General features: G+C 29.4%; 2 protein-coding genes and 1 long non-coding RNA gene across 3 annotated transcripts; 1 reads left to right on the top strand and 2 right to left on the bottom strand.

Annotated features, from left to right (window-relative positions):
* The first annotated feature begins 2,867 nt into the window (after positions 1-2,867).
* On the top strand, positions 2,868-5,776 carry LOC114178104 (WAT1-related protein At1g68170-like). The gene is made up of 7 exons (XM_028063817.1): positions 2,868-3,049; positions 3,146-3,208; positions 3,340-3,456; positions 3,595-3,844; positions 3,945-4,103; positions 4,226-4,377; positions 5,512-5,776. Exons 1-7 carry the CDS (start codon positions 2,868-2,870, stop codon positions 5,774-5,776), a joined length of 1,188 nt encoding a protein of 395 aa, XP_027919618.1.
* Positions 5,777-6,100: 324 nt separating this feature from the next.
* LOC114177583 lies at positions 6,101-6,554 on the bottom strand. The gene is made up of 2 exons (XR_003603147.1): positions 6,450-6,554; positions 6,101-6,368 (listed from the first exon to the last, which is right to left on the bottom strand). It is a non-coding gene; the product is annotated as an uncharacterized LOC114177583 (long non-coding RNA).
* Positions 6,555-10,593: 4,039 nt separating this feature from the next.
* Positions 10,594-11,603, bottom strand: LOC114176401 (calcium-binding allergen Ole e 8-like). The gene has a single exon (XM_028061444.1). It carries the CDS (start codon positions 11,515-11,517, stop codon positions 10,996-10,998), a length of 522 nt encoding a protein of 173 aa, XP_027917245.1. The 5' UTR covers positions 11,518-11,603; the 3' UTR covers positions 10,594-10,995.
* Positions 11,604-16,377: the final 4,774 nt, after the last annotated feature.

Below are 16,377 nucleotides of genomic sequence, written 5' to 3'. Positions count from 1 at the left end.
CTTAATTTGATCACAGTTGTTAAGTCAAAAAATATATATATTTTAAAAAATAGGTTAGTCTTATAAAATCAAAAAAATATGCAATTATAAAAAATATGTGTTCATTTCCATGCTTTTAAAAATCACTTTCACACCAGCTCATTTTGATAATTTAGGGTAAATTTTTTTAAGATTTTTAAAGAAAAGAATATTTTTTAACACTTAGATGTTTTGTTTAAATTTAAAATAATAATAATAATTTAAAATAACTTATTTTGATAAGTTACTTTGAATATCTTATTAAATAAACTTACGTGAGTCTTATTATATTTTCAAGAAAAGTTATTTTTTTATGTTTAAAATCACTTATCAAAATAATTATTTTAAACTTGTTTTTCTTACGTCCTTCTAATTAAACTACCATCTAAAAATATAATAATAATTTTTAAATGAATGTTTTCCTCATCACTCTGTTTTAACCTTTTTTATTTTTATTTAAAGTTTCATTTTTTTTTCTAATTTTAATTATTTTTTCTTTAGTTTATTATTTTTTGTTTTATTTATTTTTTATTTTTAAATTATTTTAATTTATATATTTTACAATTTTTAATATTTCTTAATATATACTTTAAATATAAAATAAAATATTAATATATATAATTATTAAAAAATAATTACACTTTAAAAAATAAAAACAAATATATATATATATATATATATATATATATATATATATATATATATATATATATATATATATATATATATATATATATATATCAAAAGTTGATATCCAGTAATATATAAATATATGTTTTTTACATCTAAAAATAATAGGATATCGACATTCGAAAACATCCTTTATCGACATCCAAAAACAACTTTGGATGAGATATGCGTTACTCAGTCAAATAGCCTAATGACATCTTTTAAATTTGAAAAGCTTTTGAAGATGAACAAATCTTGGAGGTAAAAAAAAAAACTGCTATAATAAGTAAATTATTTTGAGGGCTCCTTCAGGAGGAAGGGAAAGGTAATTTCTTCTTGCACCTCCATAATTTAAATTTACACCTCCATAATTTAAATTTGCACCTCAATAAATTTGTATTTCTACTTTAAAGCAAGTTAATTAATTAGATGACCTAGTAATTAATAGATTTGAACCAAATGTTAATGAAAATTCTTCACTCCAAACATAAATAAATTAGCACGTTTGTAAAGGAATTAGTATTAATTGCCTGAATCAGAGCTCATGGTTGATAAGGGTGCCTTATTATTCTTGTAAGTATGACACAAGCTTAATGATTGTAGAAACTCTTCAATCAAATAGCCTCTTCAATACATACTCATAAACATAGGAATCTACCTCCAAGAGAAATATCAATCATTATATTTTAACATCTATGGAGTATAATTTTAACTTTAATATCACCCAATCAGAACATGGATGGCAATGTACAACATTGTTTTCCTAGTATTCAACAAAAGAACAAAAATAATTCTCCTACCCATAATTTGTCTTCGATCATGGTTGGAAGTGATGTTGTGTTAGGGTTTGGAGAGAAAAGAGAAAGGAAAGGAATAAAAGAATTAGAGGGAAAGTGAAAAAAAAAACTATTAAAATTATTTGTTTTTTAATTATTTGTTTCTAAAGAAGATTCAGAAACTACTTAATCAGTTTCAAATAAATTTATAGAAATTTGGAGAGTTTTTCTGAGGTTTTAAAACATATATTTGAAACATAACCAAGTTAAAAAAAAATCTTTGTTGGGATTATATGTATCTTTGTTAAATAACTTCGGTTAAATTTTAACTTTTTTAATACATATGGTAAAAGGACTATTAGTTTAACTGGAATATTAGATATCTAATTATTCTTTTATCGGATTAAGTATCTAAAAATTTAAAAAAAAAAAAAAAAAAAAACGATGACATAGAAAATGTTCTATGCCTCCAAGGGTTACGGGCTTTCACTATATCTAAGATGGAAAATCAATTGAGATTGCATTTTGCTTTCATATGTGAGATATACATTAAAGAAAAAAAAAAAAAACTTACAAAGAACTTCCATTAATACGAAACTCTGAAAGTTTGGTTAATGTTAGAAAAAACAACTTTTTGATTGACCAAAATGTTTCAGAACGTTTAATTAGCTGTCCTCTATTTTGCAATGAAATTCAAGTGAAAAATAAGACGTTAATCTACCCATCCATCAATATATACTTAAAGTTTCAGATAAAGGAAACTATGAACTTATAAGTCTCGTGTGTAATGCATACACATTATGAGGGAGAAAAGTTATTTTGACACATACTAAAAATACCCATATTTTGACACTATTTTTAATAATATAATAATGTGTATTATAATTTTAAACTAAAATATATATATAATTAAAATATTATTATTTTAGAGTGTGGAATGATGTTATCTGTTCTTTTGTGGTCAACCTATCACTACTACTACTCATTCTGAAAGTGTATGTGAAACTACCATTTCACTTTATCAACCATTACGTGAAGCTCCATGCATTCAATAGAATCTTATTTAAACATTTAAATGTTTCACTAGGGCTCTGAATTTGAAAAGGGCATAAACAGCACCTGAACCAAACTCCTTCTCAATCCTCAGTAAGTCAAATAGTTCAACTTAATATACCAGGTGAGGTTTCTACATCCATTTGATTTTGATTTCTTTTTTTGTGTGAAATAATGAAAATCTCTGAAAATATTGTGTTGTCAATGGTGTTATATATCATCCATACATGTTGACAATATTGTCGAATACGTTAAATCATAAATATACTATGCTGCACTCTTTTTATTTTCTGAAAATCCGCAAAATACACTCAAACTTCTCTTTTGCATGTCATAGGTGGTGATCCTGTGATGGAGACGTGGAAAATAGCGCAGCCAATTCTGGTAATGGTGATGATGCAGATAGCAAATGCATGGGTGAATATTCTCTACGAACTTGCTCTAAAGGATGGTATGAATTGTAGTATCATTGTTGCTTACCGATATGTTTTCGCAACCGTTTTCATTTCTCCGCTTGCTCTCATCATTGAAAGGTTTTTCCTCTTTATTCTTCTTCTCATGCTCTTGTTCAAATTTTAGTAAGTTATGATAATCAAATAAATACGTTGTTTGTTAACAATAATTTGCAGGAATAAGAGATCAAATATGACTTGGATGATACTCTTTCATGCATTTCTGGGTGGTTTGATTGGGTAGGTAATGATGTTTATTCATATGTATAATCATCAGTTATCTATCATTTAATTTTTTCTTCTTATATTTTAGTTTTCTTAATCTTGTTATATGTATTTTTACTTGGTGCTTTATTACTTGTTATATGCAGCGGAACAGTTGCTCAAAACTTAAGCGTTGAATCAATTACTTTAACATCTGCGACGTTTACAACCGCCATGTCCAACCTCGGTCCGGGCATTACCTTTATCGTCTTACTCTGCTTTCGGTAAGAAATGTTACACCTAATAAAATGATTCATTAACAATTTTAGTTTAAGCTTATAAATAGTTGGTCTGATTTATTATTAAAAAAATGTTAGATATAGTTAATGTTTAATGAAAATGTTTGTTTTGTGGTTGGACAGATTGGAAAAATTAAATTTAATAACAAGAGGGGGAAAGATGAAGATAATTGGAACGATAATCGGAATTAGTGGAGCAACGATTATGACTTTCATTAAAGGCCCAGAAATTAAGCTAACGACGTGGTTCCATGTCCACCGAAACGACCACAACGTTCTGCAGAGAGACACTATTTCTGGCTCTAAGAACATATTAGGTGCTCTTGCCTCACTCGGAACCCAAGTCTCTAATGCACTCTGGCTAATCAATCAGGTGAATTTCAATTTTGATTTGCAAGCTCGTTTGAAAAATTGTTTATGAGTGTATGAATTTGGTTTTCTTTGAGTAATTTAGAGTTTAATAATATGTGCAGACAAAACTTACTGAAAGGTACCCTTATCCTTATTCAAGCACAGCATTGGTGACCCTAATGGGAGCACTGTTATCACTTTCGTTTGCATTTTGCGTTGAAAGGGATTTGAGTGAGTGGAGATTGGGTTGGAATGTAAGACTATTCACCGTGGCTTATTCGGTGTGTATGCTACTTTCATTTCTTCTATAATCTATTTTACTTTTATTTCTATTTGGACTCACATGGTAACTAGAGATATAGCTAACTTTCTTAGTTGTGTCTGCGAGTGTTGTTTGACGCAGGGTACAGTGACTTCTGGAGTGATGTATGTTGCCTATTCGTGGTGTCTACGCAGAAAAGGTCCTTTGTTTGTTTCCATTTTTAGCCCTCTCATGCTTGTGATTGTGGCCTTTGCTGGATCCACTATTTTGGACGAGAAGCTATACCTAGGAAGGTACACACACTTCTTTTAATAAAATATGTTTAACCTATACTTAGAAAGAAAAACAGTGCAGTAATTTTACCCTCTGTAGTGTGTTTAGGTGGAATGTTAGGATTTGTATGTATAAAACACTACATACTTCTTTACGTGTTTATAGGTTAAAAATGAAACTCAAAATGTATTCATTGTTATGACCAGACTGCATAATGCTTTTAAATTTGAGCAGGGTAAATGGATGATAGGTTTTTTGTTTTCAGCATCATTGGATCAATGTTGATTGTATGCGGATTGTGCGGGGTTCTATGGGGTAAAAACGAAGAAACGAGGAGGAGTCAATCAGTTCCATCGTAAAACACTGTTGTCATCTCGATAAAGTATCTTGTTTGCTGTAATATATATAGTTAAAGAAAATTGTAGTTCTTGTGATATATTTTGTATATGATGATCCTTGTTAAAATCTGAGACAATCACACGCATAAGAAGTAAAATGTAAAAATAAGGATCAATTGAAGCTGTGCAATTGATCAAACATGTTGTGTACGCAAATGTATTATAATTATTCATGGGTAAATTTTGGAAGGTCGTTTCCCAATTGAAATGATAAGCAGAAATAGGACGAATCATGAAATGAAGCACTTTGAAATCCTAGCAAATGTCTCAAATAGGTGCAAGTGGATTGATCCATTGCGCTGTTTATGTGGTTGTTTGATTCAAGGTTCCAAGAATTAGAAATCATATTGAATTCACGTAAATTCGAGTTCGAGGAAAATCAATAGTTTATTATTGGTTTTGCAAATTGATTTTGATAATGTCAGTTGAATTCATCGTGCGTTATATTCTTTTTAAGATTATTTTTAATTGAGTTATCCATCAATTAGTTTTATTGTTCTATTAAATTATTCTTTATTGTTTAACTTATTTGATTGATTGCAAATAGTATTTATTATTAAGAAATATTCATATTCTTTTAAAATGTTACTCTTTGTCTTAAGTTCTATTATTTTTCGTCGTATTTTTTAATTTGATAATTTTTAGTTTATCTTTTTCTTGAACTTTTACATTCATTATTCGTTAGTGCCTTCGGAGAGAATGAGTCCCGAACGATGGGTCCTGAAGAGCTTCCCTGAACTCCCCGCGTTCCACTAGGCCGGCTCGGAAGGAGCTCTCTCCCGGAAGAGCCCCCTCCTCTCCCCTAAACCCTAAACCTCTCCCCTCCTCCAGAGCTCTCCATCCCGGAAGATCTCCCTTCGGGAGAGTCAGAACCCTCCCTCGGATTCCATCTCGGGAGGAGTCCTCTCCCGTCCTGGGAGGAGAGTCCCGAGACAGCTCTTCCGGGAGGAGAGTCCCGCCCTCTCTCGACCCCCCGAGAGAGCCAGAGCCCCCAGGAGAGCCAAATCCCTCGCCCCTCTGAGACCCAGAGGCCCAGCCCTAAACCCCTATAGCCTCAGACCAACCCTAACCATATAACCCTAATACCTACTAACCCTCAAGCACTAACCCTAACTAGCCTAACTAGCCATAACTAATACCCTAACCTCTAAATCCTAACCATAGCCCTCCCAAGCACTAACCCTAATTAACCCATAACCCCAACACTAACCTTAACCCTAGGCCTAATAACCCTTATCCTTACCCTCACTCTGATCTTAACCTTAACATTAACATTAACTCTAACCCTAACCCTAAGTGAGATTAGTAAATGACAGTGTTTATTTGATAGGATTGAAAAAGGTACTTAGGTTAAAATGTGGGCCCTATATATACGTTGGGAGAAGCAGCTTTTATAAAGTGTGTGTGGATGTGAAAGTCTCTCACTTAGCTCATGACCCGAGGAAGAAGAGTGGGAAGGAAAAAGAAATATACATATGCTACAAACTCACATTACAATTCCTCTGCTCTGGGCACACCTCAATGCACCAACAAACAAACCAATAGTTGTGAGTATGTGGTTATTCCATGCCAAAGATCCAACTCTTTGTCTGTCCACCTCTCAAAGTTATCGACTACAAAAAGTGAACAACACTATTAGTAAAGTATAATAAATAAACAGTTTATTATAAACCTCTTATAAACCCAAGATATACCTGTCAATTTGAAGTTGTATCCCACGGTTGCACTTCAAAGTTGTTCAAACCAACTGCAATATGCCATTCGGAGCCCGGTTCCGGTGCATGAAAATGAACAGAAAGAGAGAGAGATTTTAATGGAAAACTATTTGAAAGTGAGATTGAATATATATAGTAGGGATGACAGCAACGGCTATATTGATTTCTTTTGAAACTAACCGTTATAAAGTTTATTGACAGCAGCGGTCTGAATTCAAAAATTAAAATATTATCTATAAATGTTTACAAAATATAAATAATCATAATATATATATATATATATATAATAAATATTTTCTTCAAACTTAAAAGTAATTATATTATTTATTTCTTAATCAAGATATTAAATATAAAAAAAATACTCAACAGTAATTTTATTTTTTTATTTTTTTAGTCAGAATATTAAATTTAAAAAACAAAATCCATGCAGCTCCAAATAATTGGTATACATCACTGTGTGCAGATTGAAAATAAATAATGATATAAAATATAGAGAATTTTAAATTCAATAAAAAAAATTATTGTCATAAAAAAAAGATAATTTACATAATAATAATAATCTATATAAAAAAAAAACTACAGTAAAAATGGATATAAATTATAACCATAAAGTACATAGTGTTACTAATTACAACGATTTCAATAAAACATAATTATTAATTATTGTGAGATTAACATTTTATATATGATTAATTGTTATCTAGCTAATTTTATGAAAATTATAAAATAATTTTTTAAATATAAATATAAACAGTATTACCTGAATTTGTTTTTCGATAGTTATTACAAGATTTACTTATTTTATGAGAAATTACATCACATATTTTCAAATAAAGTCATGTTAAACATTATTATAAATTTTGATAAACTATATTAACATTCTAAAATCCATATTATTTGTAACATAAAAATTTAGTAAAATTATTAAACAGAATAAAAGAATACAAAGTATCAAGATCGCATACTTGTAATAAAAATACAATTTTTACAATTATACCTTTTGGAATATCTTTCAATTACACATTCTAGATTCAAAATAAAAAAAAATCGTAAATTTTAAATATTTGAAGTTGCAAGAAGAAGTTTACAAATAGGTAGTTAAGAGCAAGAAGTGATAAAAAAGAAACCACTAAAGCAAAATCATGAGAAAAAGCAATTATCCAAGAAAAAATTAAGATTATAAAGTTACATATTAAATGCCAATATGTTAAAGGAAACAGGTGCTAATGAGCAAGATTGGGGAAGATGGTGATGATGAAGATTTAGGTTCATAAGATTTAAGTTGAAGGTAGTATATATAAGTTAATGAAGTTGAAATAGAGTTTTTGTCGATATTATACTTAGTGAAGTAATATGAAAGTATGTTGAAATACTTGCATCTATCAAAAATGATCAAGAGTTAACTATATATACATATATTAAAGAAAAATGATTATCCTTTTCTCTTGGGTCTTCTTAATTAACATTTATATATTGTCAAAATAATTCATATACTGAGATCTTTTTTTATTCTAATTTATTGAGTCATAGAAGAGAAATTAGTCTTATGTTAGAAATAAACTCATTCAGAATCACACCACATTTACTAGTATTTTTTTTCAAAATATAGAAAAAATGATAATTTAGTGATGCTATAATTTTATTATATTTCTAATATACAATAATTTAACTATTCAACTTCTCTATAAAAAAAATATTTTTAATATTTTAAAACTTTGCATTTTAATTTTCACAACTTTTAATTATATGTTAAGTTAAAGTAGGGAAAGGAATCTTACTTCATTAAAATACAAAATAAAAATGTGATCATTATTTGTCAAAAATATAAAAAATGTCTATTTAAAAATTAAAGATCTTGCGAGTTTTTTTAATAAATAAACATAAGAAATAATATATATAACAAAAGTGGAGAATGGTGAAGAATATTTTGAACTTTTCCGTAGTATTTGATCGAAATGAAAACTTAGGTGTCAGAAAAAGATCTTTATAGTCACCCTAATTTACTAAAAAATTATTTGAATGACCAAAACATAGAATATTAAATTATGTTGTTGGTTGTAATTTTTGGAAATGGTTCCTCGATGACTCATCACATAAGTGGGGAATATGGATTAAATAGATGGGTAGTCATGATTGATATTTTGTTCAGTTTTTGCAGTTATTAAATGAAGGACATAGTTAATTGTGAACACAAAATCCTCAAACTCACCTAAATGCAGTTAAAAATCATTTCTATGTCAAAAAAGTTGCAAAACTGAGTTATGTGCTTGGGTTGGGTGACTTTTTTTAAAATGTTCCAAACTGAATTATAACGTTAGCGAATAGTACAGATGGTTAGAGTGAGAAGTTCTGAAAAATATTTTGTTCATTATCGGATAGTACATATGGTTATAGTTATAGTTTTGTTGATCGTTTGAATTGAACTTATATCTTTTACATCATTCATTCACTTTAAATATAAATTATTCGTTAGTTAATTGAAAGTTTTCTTAGTGTAAACACTTGGTACGTTATAAGTAGGTATATAAAATTGTGAGAATGGATATTACGATAATAAAGCAGAGAATAAAGTGTTTGTCACTTATCTTATCCTTAAACTGTGTGAATTTATTTTTATAGTACAAACATGTCTTTCTTATGAAAATGGATTTTAGTAGAGACTAAGAAAATAAGAGATATTGAAATTTCAGAAGCTGCAGCATCACACGTTATTTTGAAGGCTGATAGTGGCTTTTTAATTGTGCATGTTGACATGCACTGAGATTTACTATTGAAATACATTAGAAACCAAGTTCGGTAACTCCTTTTAGGGATTTAAGTTTCCGGAACATTGCTCAACCTTAACCGAATTTAAGGATACAATTGTCAATTTAAAAAATAAGAGGGGTAAGAAGAAAAAGATAGGGTGCAGGAAGCAAAACCTACATGTCGGCCCAAAAAGATTGCTGCACATAGGTTGGGCCTCATCAATCTGTTTGGCCCTTGAAAAATAAGTACACTCGAGGCAATTACTCTCTGCATGTTGGGCCTAAAAAGATAACTCCATCTACACAAGGTACACTTATCTAACCCTTCTTCAACGACTCTTAACCTAATCCTTCTCTAATAACTCTGATTTAACACATGAAAAGCTTATATTTGCATTTTATTAACGTAAGGTGCAAGAAACACGGTCTGCGTCCTATTTTTTAATCAACGTATATCCAAATATGAAAGAGGAACTATATTTAAACTTTATCAAATTCATCCTTAGTGATTTAAGAAGTTTTTAAGAGACGTGATTGTAGTTATTATTAAATGAGAGTGAGAATCCAGAATTAGTAATTTCAGAAGTCTGGGTTCAATATTTTTCAACCTAACTCTAAACGCATAATAAGTGATTGTTATCAATTAGTTATTTAAGAGACGTTTATATTATGCACTTCTAGTTGTTTCCAAATTATTTTCCACTTTAATAATTCAACCAACTTTAAAAAATATTTATTAAAATCACTCCATATTATTTAGTCAAAAAGACTTTAATTAGTAACTGAAATAATGACTTTGAAGAATTAATTAAAATGTGCTTATAGATCAATATTAGCATTTATTATAATATAACTTCAACGTTTTATAATTAAATTTTTTTAATACGTTCGGTTTGATTTTCAAATTACCACTATTCACTACAAATAGTAATTATAGTGAATTATCAATAAATTATTAAAAAATCTATAGAAAAAAAAAAAAAAAAAATATATATATATATATATATATATATATATATATTATACATACATTCAAATGTGAAGAAAATTTCCAGTATAGAAGAGACTTTCTTAAAAGTTAATCAAGAAATTATAATTAATTAGAGGTGGAGAAATAAAGAGTACTTTCTCAATATATTTAAAAAGAAGATTTTATAATATATATATATATATATATATATATATATATATATATATATTTAAAATAGAAAGTGTCCGTGACCCATATCAAGCACATTCCTTCTAACACGGTTCTGAAAATGAAATGCCCTGACACATCTTTTCCATCCACTACCATTCAACTCGCTGCTACCACTTTCCATGGCCCTGTTATCATCGTTTCCTTTTCCGTAAACAAAATTTAATTTAAATCATTATCGATATTAAAACAAGTCATAATCAATTCACAGCGTGTGCCGTATGCCACAATTTCCTCTTCACATCATTCGGCAAAGAATCAACCGTCACGACGTGATTCCACAACCGCAAACACACGGAGGTTGGCATTCTCGGAAGGATCCAATTGTTTATCGCCGCTCATCACGACGGACAACAAATTCATTGAAAACGTAGCAAATAAGGTCACGAAGAGAAATTAGAATTCACGCAAGCATAGGAATAATTTTTCACTCAATTTTCTAATTCTAGTCCTACTCAGGGCGATTGAACACATAATCAATAACGGAACGAGGAGGAAAGTAATGAGAGAGCATAAGAGGCGCAGATCTACGAGTCAGAGGTTATGGAAAGAAACCAAGAAGCTGCTAATATTTTTTTTTTCAGCAAGTATTTTCGCGGTTGTTGCTCATCATGCACTTGAACTCCGCGAAGTTCACGTTGCCGTCGCCGTCGGCATCGACGGATTTGATCATGTTGCGGCATTCATCGATGGTGCAGCTCATTCCGAGGCGGTTCAGAACCTGGCAGAGCTCGGCGGCGGAGATGAGCCCGTTCTGGTCCTGGTCGTACATGTTGAAGGCGTCCTGGAGCTCAGTGTCGCCGCCGTCGGCGGTTTCTGCGCGGTAGAACGCGGCAAACTCGGAGAGGTTAATGAAGCCGTCGTGGTCGGTGTCGAGGTCGTCCATGACGCGCTGGAGCTCCTGCGGCGGGATGCTGGATCCAAGGGCGCGGAGGACGTTGTCGAGCTCGTTGACGGAGATCATGCCGTCGCCGTTGGCGTCGAAGCGGCTGAAGACTCGCTTCATCTCGTCCATGTCTCGGAGGTAGACGGAGGATTTGTTACTGGCGTCAGCGTTTGGTGCGGCGTCGATATTTTCCGTTGCAATTGGATTTGAGGCCATCTTCTCCGATAAATAGAGCTTTTATTTTTGTTAACGAATAAGAGAAGGTTACCGAAATTTGTGAGGTGAATGGAGCGGTGCCATTTGGACCATTTTATACACTCCTTTCCTTTGAAATTCGACTCTTGTTCCGTGCAGACTGGACCCACACTTGTTGTTGACGGAAAAATCGTTGATACTTTTAAAAAGTTATTTAAGCTTTTTTACATAAAATATTGTCTCTTTTCTGTTATAAACATTTTTAAAGCGTGCTTAGTAACGTAATTAAGATCATAAAAATTTGTTTGATGAAAAATAAAACATGAAAAAACAGTAAAAGATCAAGAGTATTCTTTTTATCAGGTAATTCAAAATTTTCGGTTAAACATTTTTTTTTCGATTATGTATAATTGTAAGATAATAAAAATTAGATTTTATTATGTCATGATACTTAGTGTGCAACAACCGACAGAGATTCAATTTTTTATTGCTTTCAACTAACTGGGATTCTATGTCATGCATCTGCGATGGAATCGAAAATGAATCCACTAAACCAAAAACAAAAAACACAACATTGTTTGCACGTGTTTAATATTTTCTTAATAATGGGTATATGATTGTTTAATTTTAGATTATATGATTTATTCATTGTTAGCAGCAAAACTTTCCATATTTTTATAGATCTGAATCTTGAAATTTTATACTTTATGCTACGACATATATTAACGGTTTATTTGTACATTTTACTATCATGGTAGTATAATGACAATTAATATTGATTTTTTTTTTCAAACGCATTTTGTTGAATATTATTGATTACTTCAAATATTACTATTATTATATTATTACAAAAGGGTCATGGACTGGTTGTATGCAAAAGTTATTATTAAACTATTATTTTCTTTTTTTTCCTAAAAAAATAACCATATAAAAAACAATTCATTAAATGTTAAAAAATAATTTTGTAATAAAAAACATTATGGAGTCTTCAATTCCGGGTTCTTTCCCCTCTTTTCTCTTTATTTCAAATTAACTTTTAAAATATAAAAATAATAAATCATACACTATTTTAGATATATCTTATTAATTAAGTTTTAAGTATTTTTTTTCTCTTTTTTTAGTAATGACCTTAGAGAAATGTTGTGAGATGTATTTTGGAGACTTTCCTAGGTTAGCGATTAGATAAATTTTTACTTTTATAAAGACATACTGTGATTAAATATTTTTATTTCTAATATATAAACAAGTTCTTGTAACACTTTTGGTACGTTTAATTATTGCCTCTTTTAACATGTCGTTGTTGAACACTAACTATCATTTTGTCTTCATTATGGTAGTTTGATTTATTTTTTTGCTAATTTAATAGCGATGTCTTTATTTGGATACTGTGTGTGGCATTATCTTCGCCTTTAGAATTCAGGCTGAATTATTTTACAATATGGCATCAAAAATTTCTCCTTCAATTTTATATAAACTATTCAAATATCCTAATAAAATGTTTCATGTTAGAATAAAATAAACAAAATTGTTTTGTAACATACGTGTTAAGTCGTAAAACCGTTGTATTTTTAGTATCTCAACTTTAAAACTCGTTTTAAATATTAAATTTTCAAAAATACATGAATTTAAAGTGTGGGACTATAACTGTTTTAATTTTGTAATCTGTCAAGTGTTTAAAGATTAAAAATGTATATCTTTTTCGATTCAGAGACTGAAATAATTTTAAAATTTAAGAGGCTTAACTTCACATTTTAAAAAATAAAAATACATTTAAGTGAATTAATTTTATGGAAGTGGAGAAGGTTTTGTTGATAAAGATTTTACTCACTTTAATGATTTTCTTTTGAAAAAAAAATAGTTTTTTCACTTTTGACAAAAACTAAAAGTGGATCATAGCTTTGTTCGACAACCACTCACTCTCTATAAATTTCACTTTTGCTTATCCAATGAAAATATATATTACTTCTTCATTTTTTTAAAATATCAAATTCAAATATTAATATTTTTTCTTAAAATCATGTCTGCCAAAATTTAATTCTTTGTAAATAAATTTGGAAAGTGTTGTACATATTTTAGCCAAATTTCAATAAAGAAAACTCACTTGTATTTGTTAATTATTATTAAAAATTTAATGTTATTTTGACTCTTATATTTTGGGACCAACAGACACATAGCCGACGAGGCTGCTTGTGGTTCGTGCTAATCTAGATAGACGTGTGACGTGTTCAACAATCTTATTATGTGTGCAACTTTTTAATATTATTATTATTTTTATTATTATTATTATTGTATTTATTTATCTCTAATTCTGACAGTAAAGAATATATTATTCGTGGCCACACTTCAAGTTGGACACGTGGCTTGTGAACACGGCTTTAACGCGCATGTAACTTTAATACGTGAAAAGGATATGAAAACAGGTTTTTCTTTTTTTTTTTTGTGTTTTTCTAAAATAGATAAGTTGAATTATTTGACTAGTACCATTTTTAAATTATGTCAAATATCCGTTATCAAAAATTATGTAAAGTAAGTAATCGAAAAATAAATACAAGTTTGGGATCTTTCAATAAATATTTCAAGACTAACTAAGGTTTTTTAATTGTTGAAGAACTTATCGGCACTTTAAAATTAAAGTAAGAATTATACAAAAAATATAGCTTAATTGTAAGTGTATTAAAGAAATAGTGCATTAAATTTTTCTAAAAATAATATGTAAAAAATTCGGAAAAATTAATATGTTAATAGAGTTTACGAATACCAGCTAAATCACATCATGAACTTGTATTTATTTTGTAACTATATCAACTAAATCCAAAAATCTAATTAAAAAGTAATTTATTTTCAGAGAAGTTGTACCAAATAATAAATTGAAAAAAAGAATGTAACCTTGAGCCGTGTGATGAGCGTGTGTGTTTCTGATTTTTTATGCAATGAGTTGCACAAATTTTTTTGTGTTTTTTCTTCTAGGAGAAGTGGAAAATCACGACCATTACATAATTTTTGTTGGGTCACCACCATAATAACGTGTCAATGCACTCAAAACTCCGAAAAAAAAGGTAAGAAGGTCGAAAATACTTTTAACCCATAATACCTCAAACAAGGGAAAACTCTCTTTTTTTAATATAAATTTAACAATGGTTTCGGTCACACTATTTTGAATATTCATCACAGAAAAATAAAATCTGAACTTATATGTATAAAAAAATACTCTGAGTTAAAATAAAATAAAAATCTCGTATATATATATATATATATATATATATATATATATATATATATATATATATATATATATATATATATATATATATATATATATATATATATATATATATATATATATATATATATATATATATATATGTGAAAGTTGAATTGAAAAAAGGACAAGAGAAAAGTTTTACCTAACTAAGGTAGAATTTTGTGAGATGTACTCTCAAATCTCGTGGCTAGCTTGAGGAAATAGAGAACCTTTCAAAGTAGGACACAAGAATAAGTCATTTCTATTCTAGAAGAGGAAGAAGAATTATAAGTGTTTAAAGTTTCTAAGTGTAACCACTAAATTACTCATTTGACCTCTATCTGCTTTGAATTTATATTATTTTTGCAAACCGAAAGTCAAATACAGCAACAGGGCCCAAACTTTGTTTTACTTTTTACACCCCTCTTAAAACGCTATTTTCACTAATTGGCTTTATAATTATACTTACCATTTTCGAATAAAAGTTTTAAACTAACCAAGATACCTCCCATGCACTCTTTAAATAAAATTTTGAATATATAATAAAGTTAATTGTTAATTAACTTGTATTTTCACACATACATAAGTCCTTATAATATTTAAAAATAAATAAATCATGATTAAGAAATGGAATGATATTTCCTAGCGGATACTTCATAATTGAACTATGATTGATAGGTTTGAATGGATTGAATGGGTACAATGCTTGGAAATGTTATTTCTGTAATCAATAAATTCCATGTGCTTTGGAGTTTAAGAAGACATTGCTGAATTATTTGTAGTAGTTTCTACTTAACGAGATAAAAATGTCACCATCTATATTGAATTATTAATCAATTCTGACCCAATATTTCATTAATTTGAATTTTTTAAAAATGTACCTATTATGTTAAAAAGGGCCCGGCCCTCATAAGTGGATATGGGCTACCAGATACGATTTATGCATATTATAATGGGCTGTCCCAACACCATCTGCACCACATTTTTAAATGCAGACACACCTTGTTGAATCCGAAAAATAAAGAACACCAGAATTGTTGCTTTGTTCCTCTAAAAATACTTTTGACTGCAAATTAAGCACATATTTATTATATGTTTGGTGTAGAATTAAGAGAACTCAAAATCCATACTATCAAGCACACATTTTTATACGAAACTCATAGAACCACTTTTGTAATTTTAAACCAATAATGCACATGATATGATATGGTCTGCAACTCTTGCAACTCTGTTTATCCATGTCCTTCCAAAATCCAAGATCTGATCTAAGTATGTGAAGTGAAAAGGTATCTGATTTATTCAAGGACAAAACAGTCAGCACAATGTTTTTTCCATAGTTCAAATGAACACTACAAACGACTTTTGAGTGATTAGAAACACAAAAGGCAAAATCAGCCACTAATTGCTTCGTTTTAGCCAAAGGGGGCCATTATCGATCAACAGTTTATTCTGCGAGAGCTAAAACACTGTTAATTCAGAATACATTGAAAATTTTGAAGCTAAAATACGAGGGTTAATTTCATTTACGACGTGAAGAGAACACCTTTTAAGGTTAATTAGTGTTAGCAAAATCCAAATACATCGGTGTCAAGGTCTAAAGCCAAACAGACAAAGCAAGCACCAAATTCGCGAAATAGACG

Source organism: Vigna unguiculata, chromosome 3 (genome assembly GCF_004118075.2).
Source record: "Vigna unguiculata cultivar IT97K-499-35 chromosome 3, ASM411807v1, whole genome shotgun sequence".
Taxonomy (NCBI): domain Eukaryota; kingdom Viridiplantae; phylum Streptophyta; class Magnoliopsida; order Fabales; family Fabaceae; genus Vigna; species Vigna unguiculata.
The sequence above is the reverse complement of the archived record's forward strand: the minus strand, read 5'-3'. Positions and strand labels throughout refer to the sequence as shown.

Excerpts from the sequence above, each read along its gene's own strand:
- LOC114178104 (XM_028063817.1), top strand. The coding sequence starts at position 2,868 with ATGGAGACGTGGAAAATAGCGCAGCCAATTCTGGTAATGGTGATGATG. Across the intron at positions 3,457-3,594 it reads ATCGTCTTACTCTGCTTTCG|ATTGGAAAAATTAAATTTAA; the intron begins GTAAGAAATGTT and ends GTGGTTGGACAG. Across the intron at positions 4,378-5,511 it reads GAGAAGCTATACCTAGGAAG|GCCGGCTCGGAAGGAGCTCT; the intron begins GTACACACACTT and ends GCGTTCCACTAG.
- LOC114176401 (XM_028061444.1), bottom strand. The coding sequence starts at position 11,517 with ATGGCCTCAAATCCAATTGCAACGGAAAATATCGACGCCGCACCAAAC.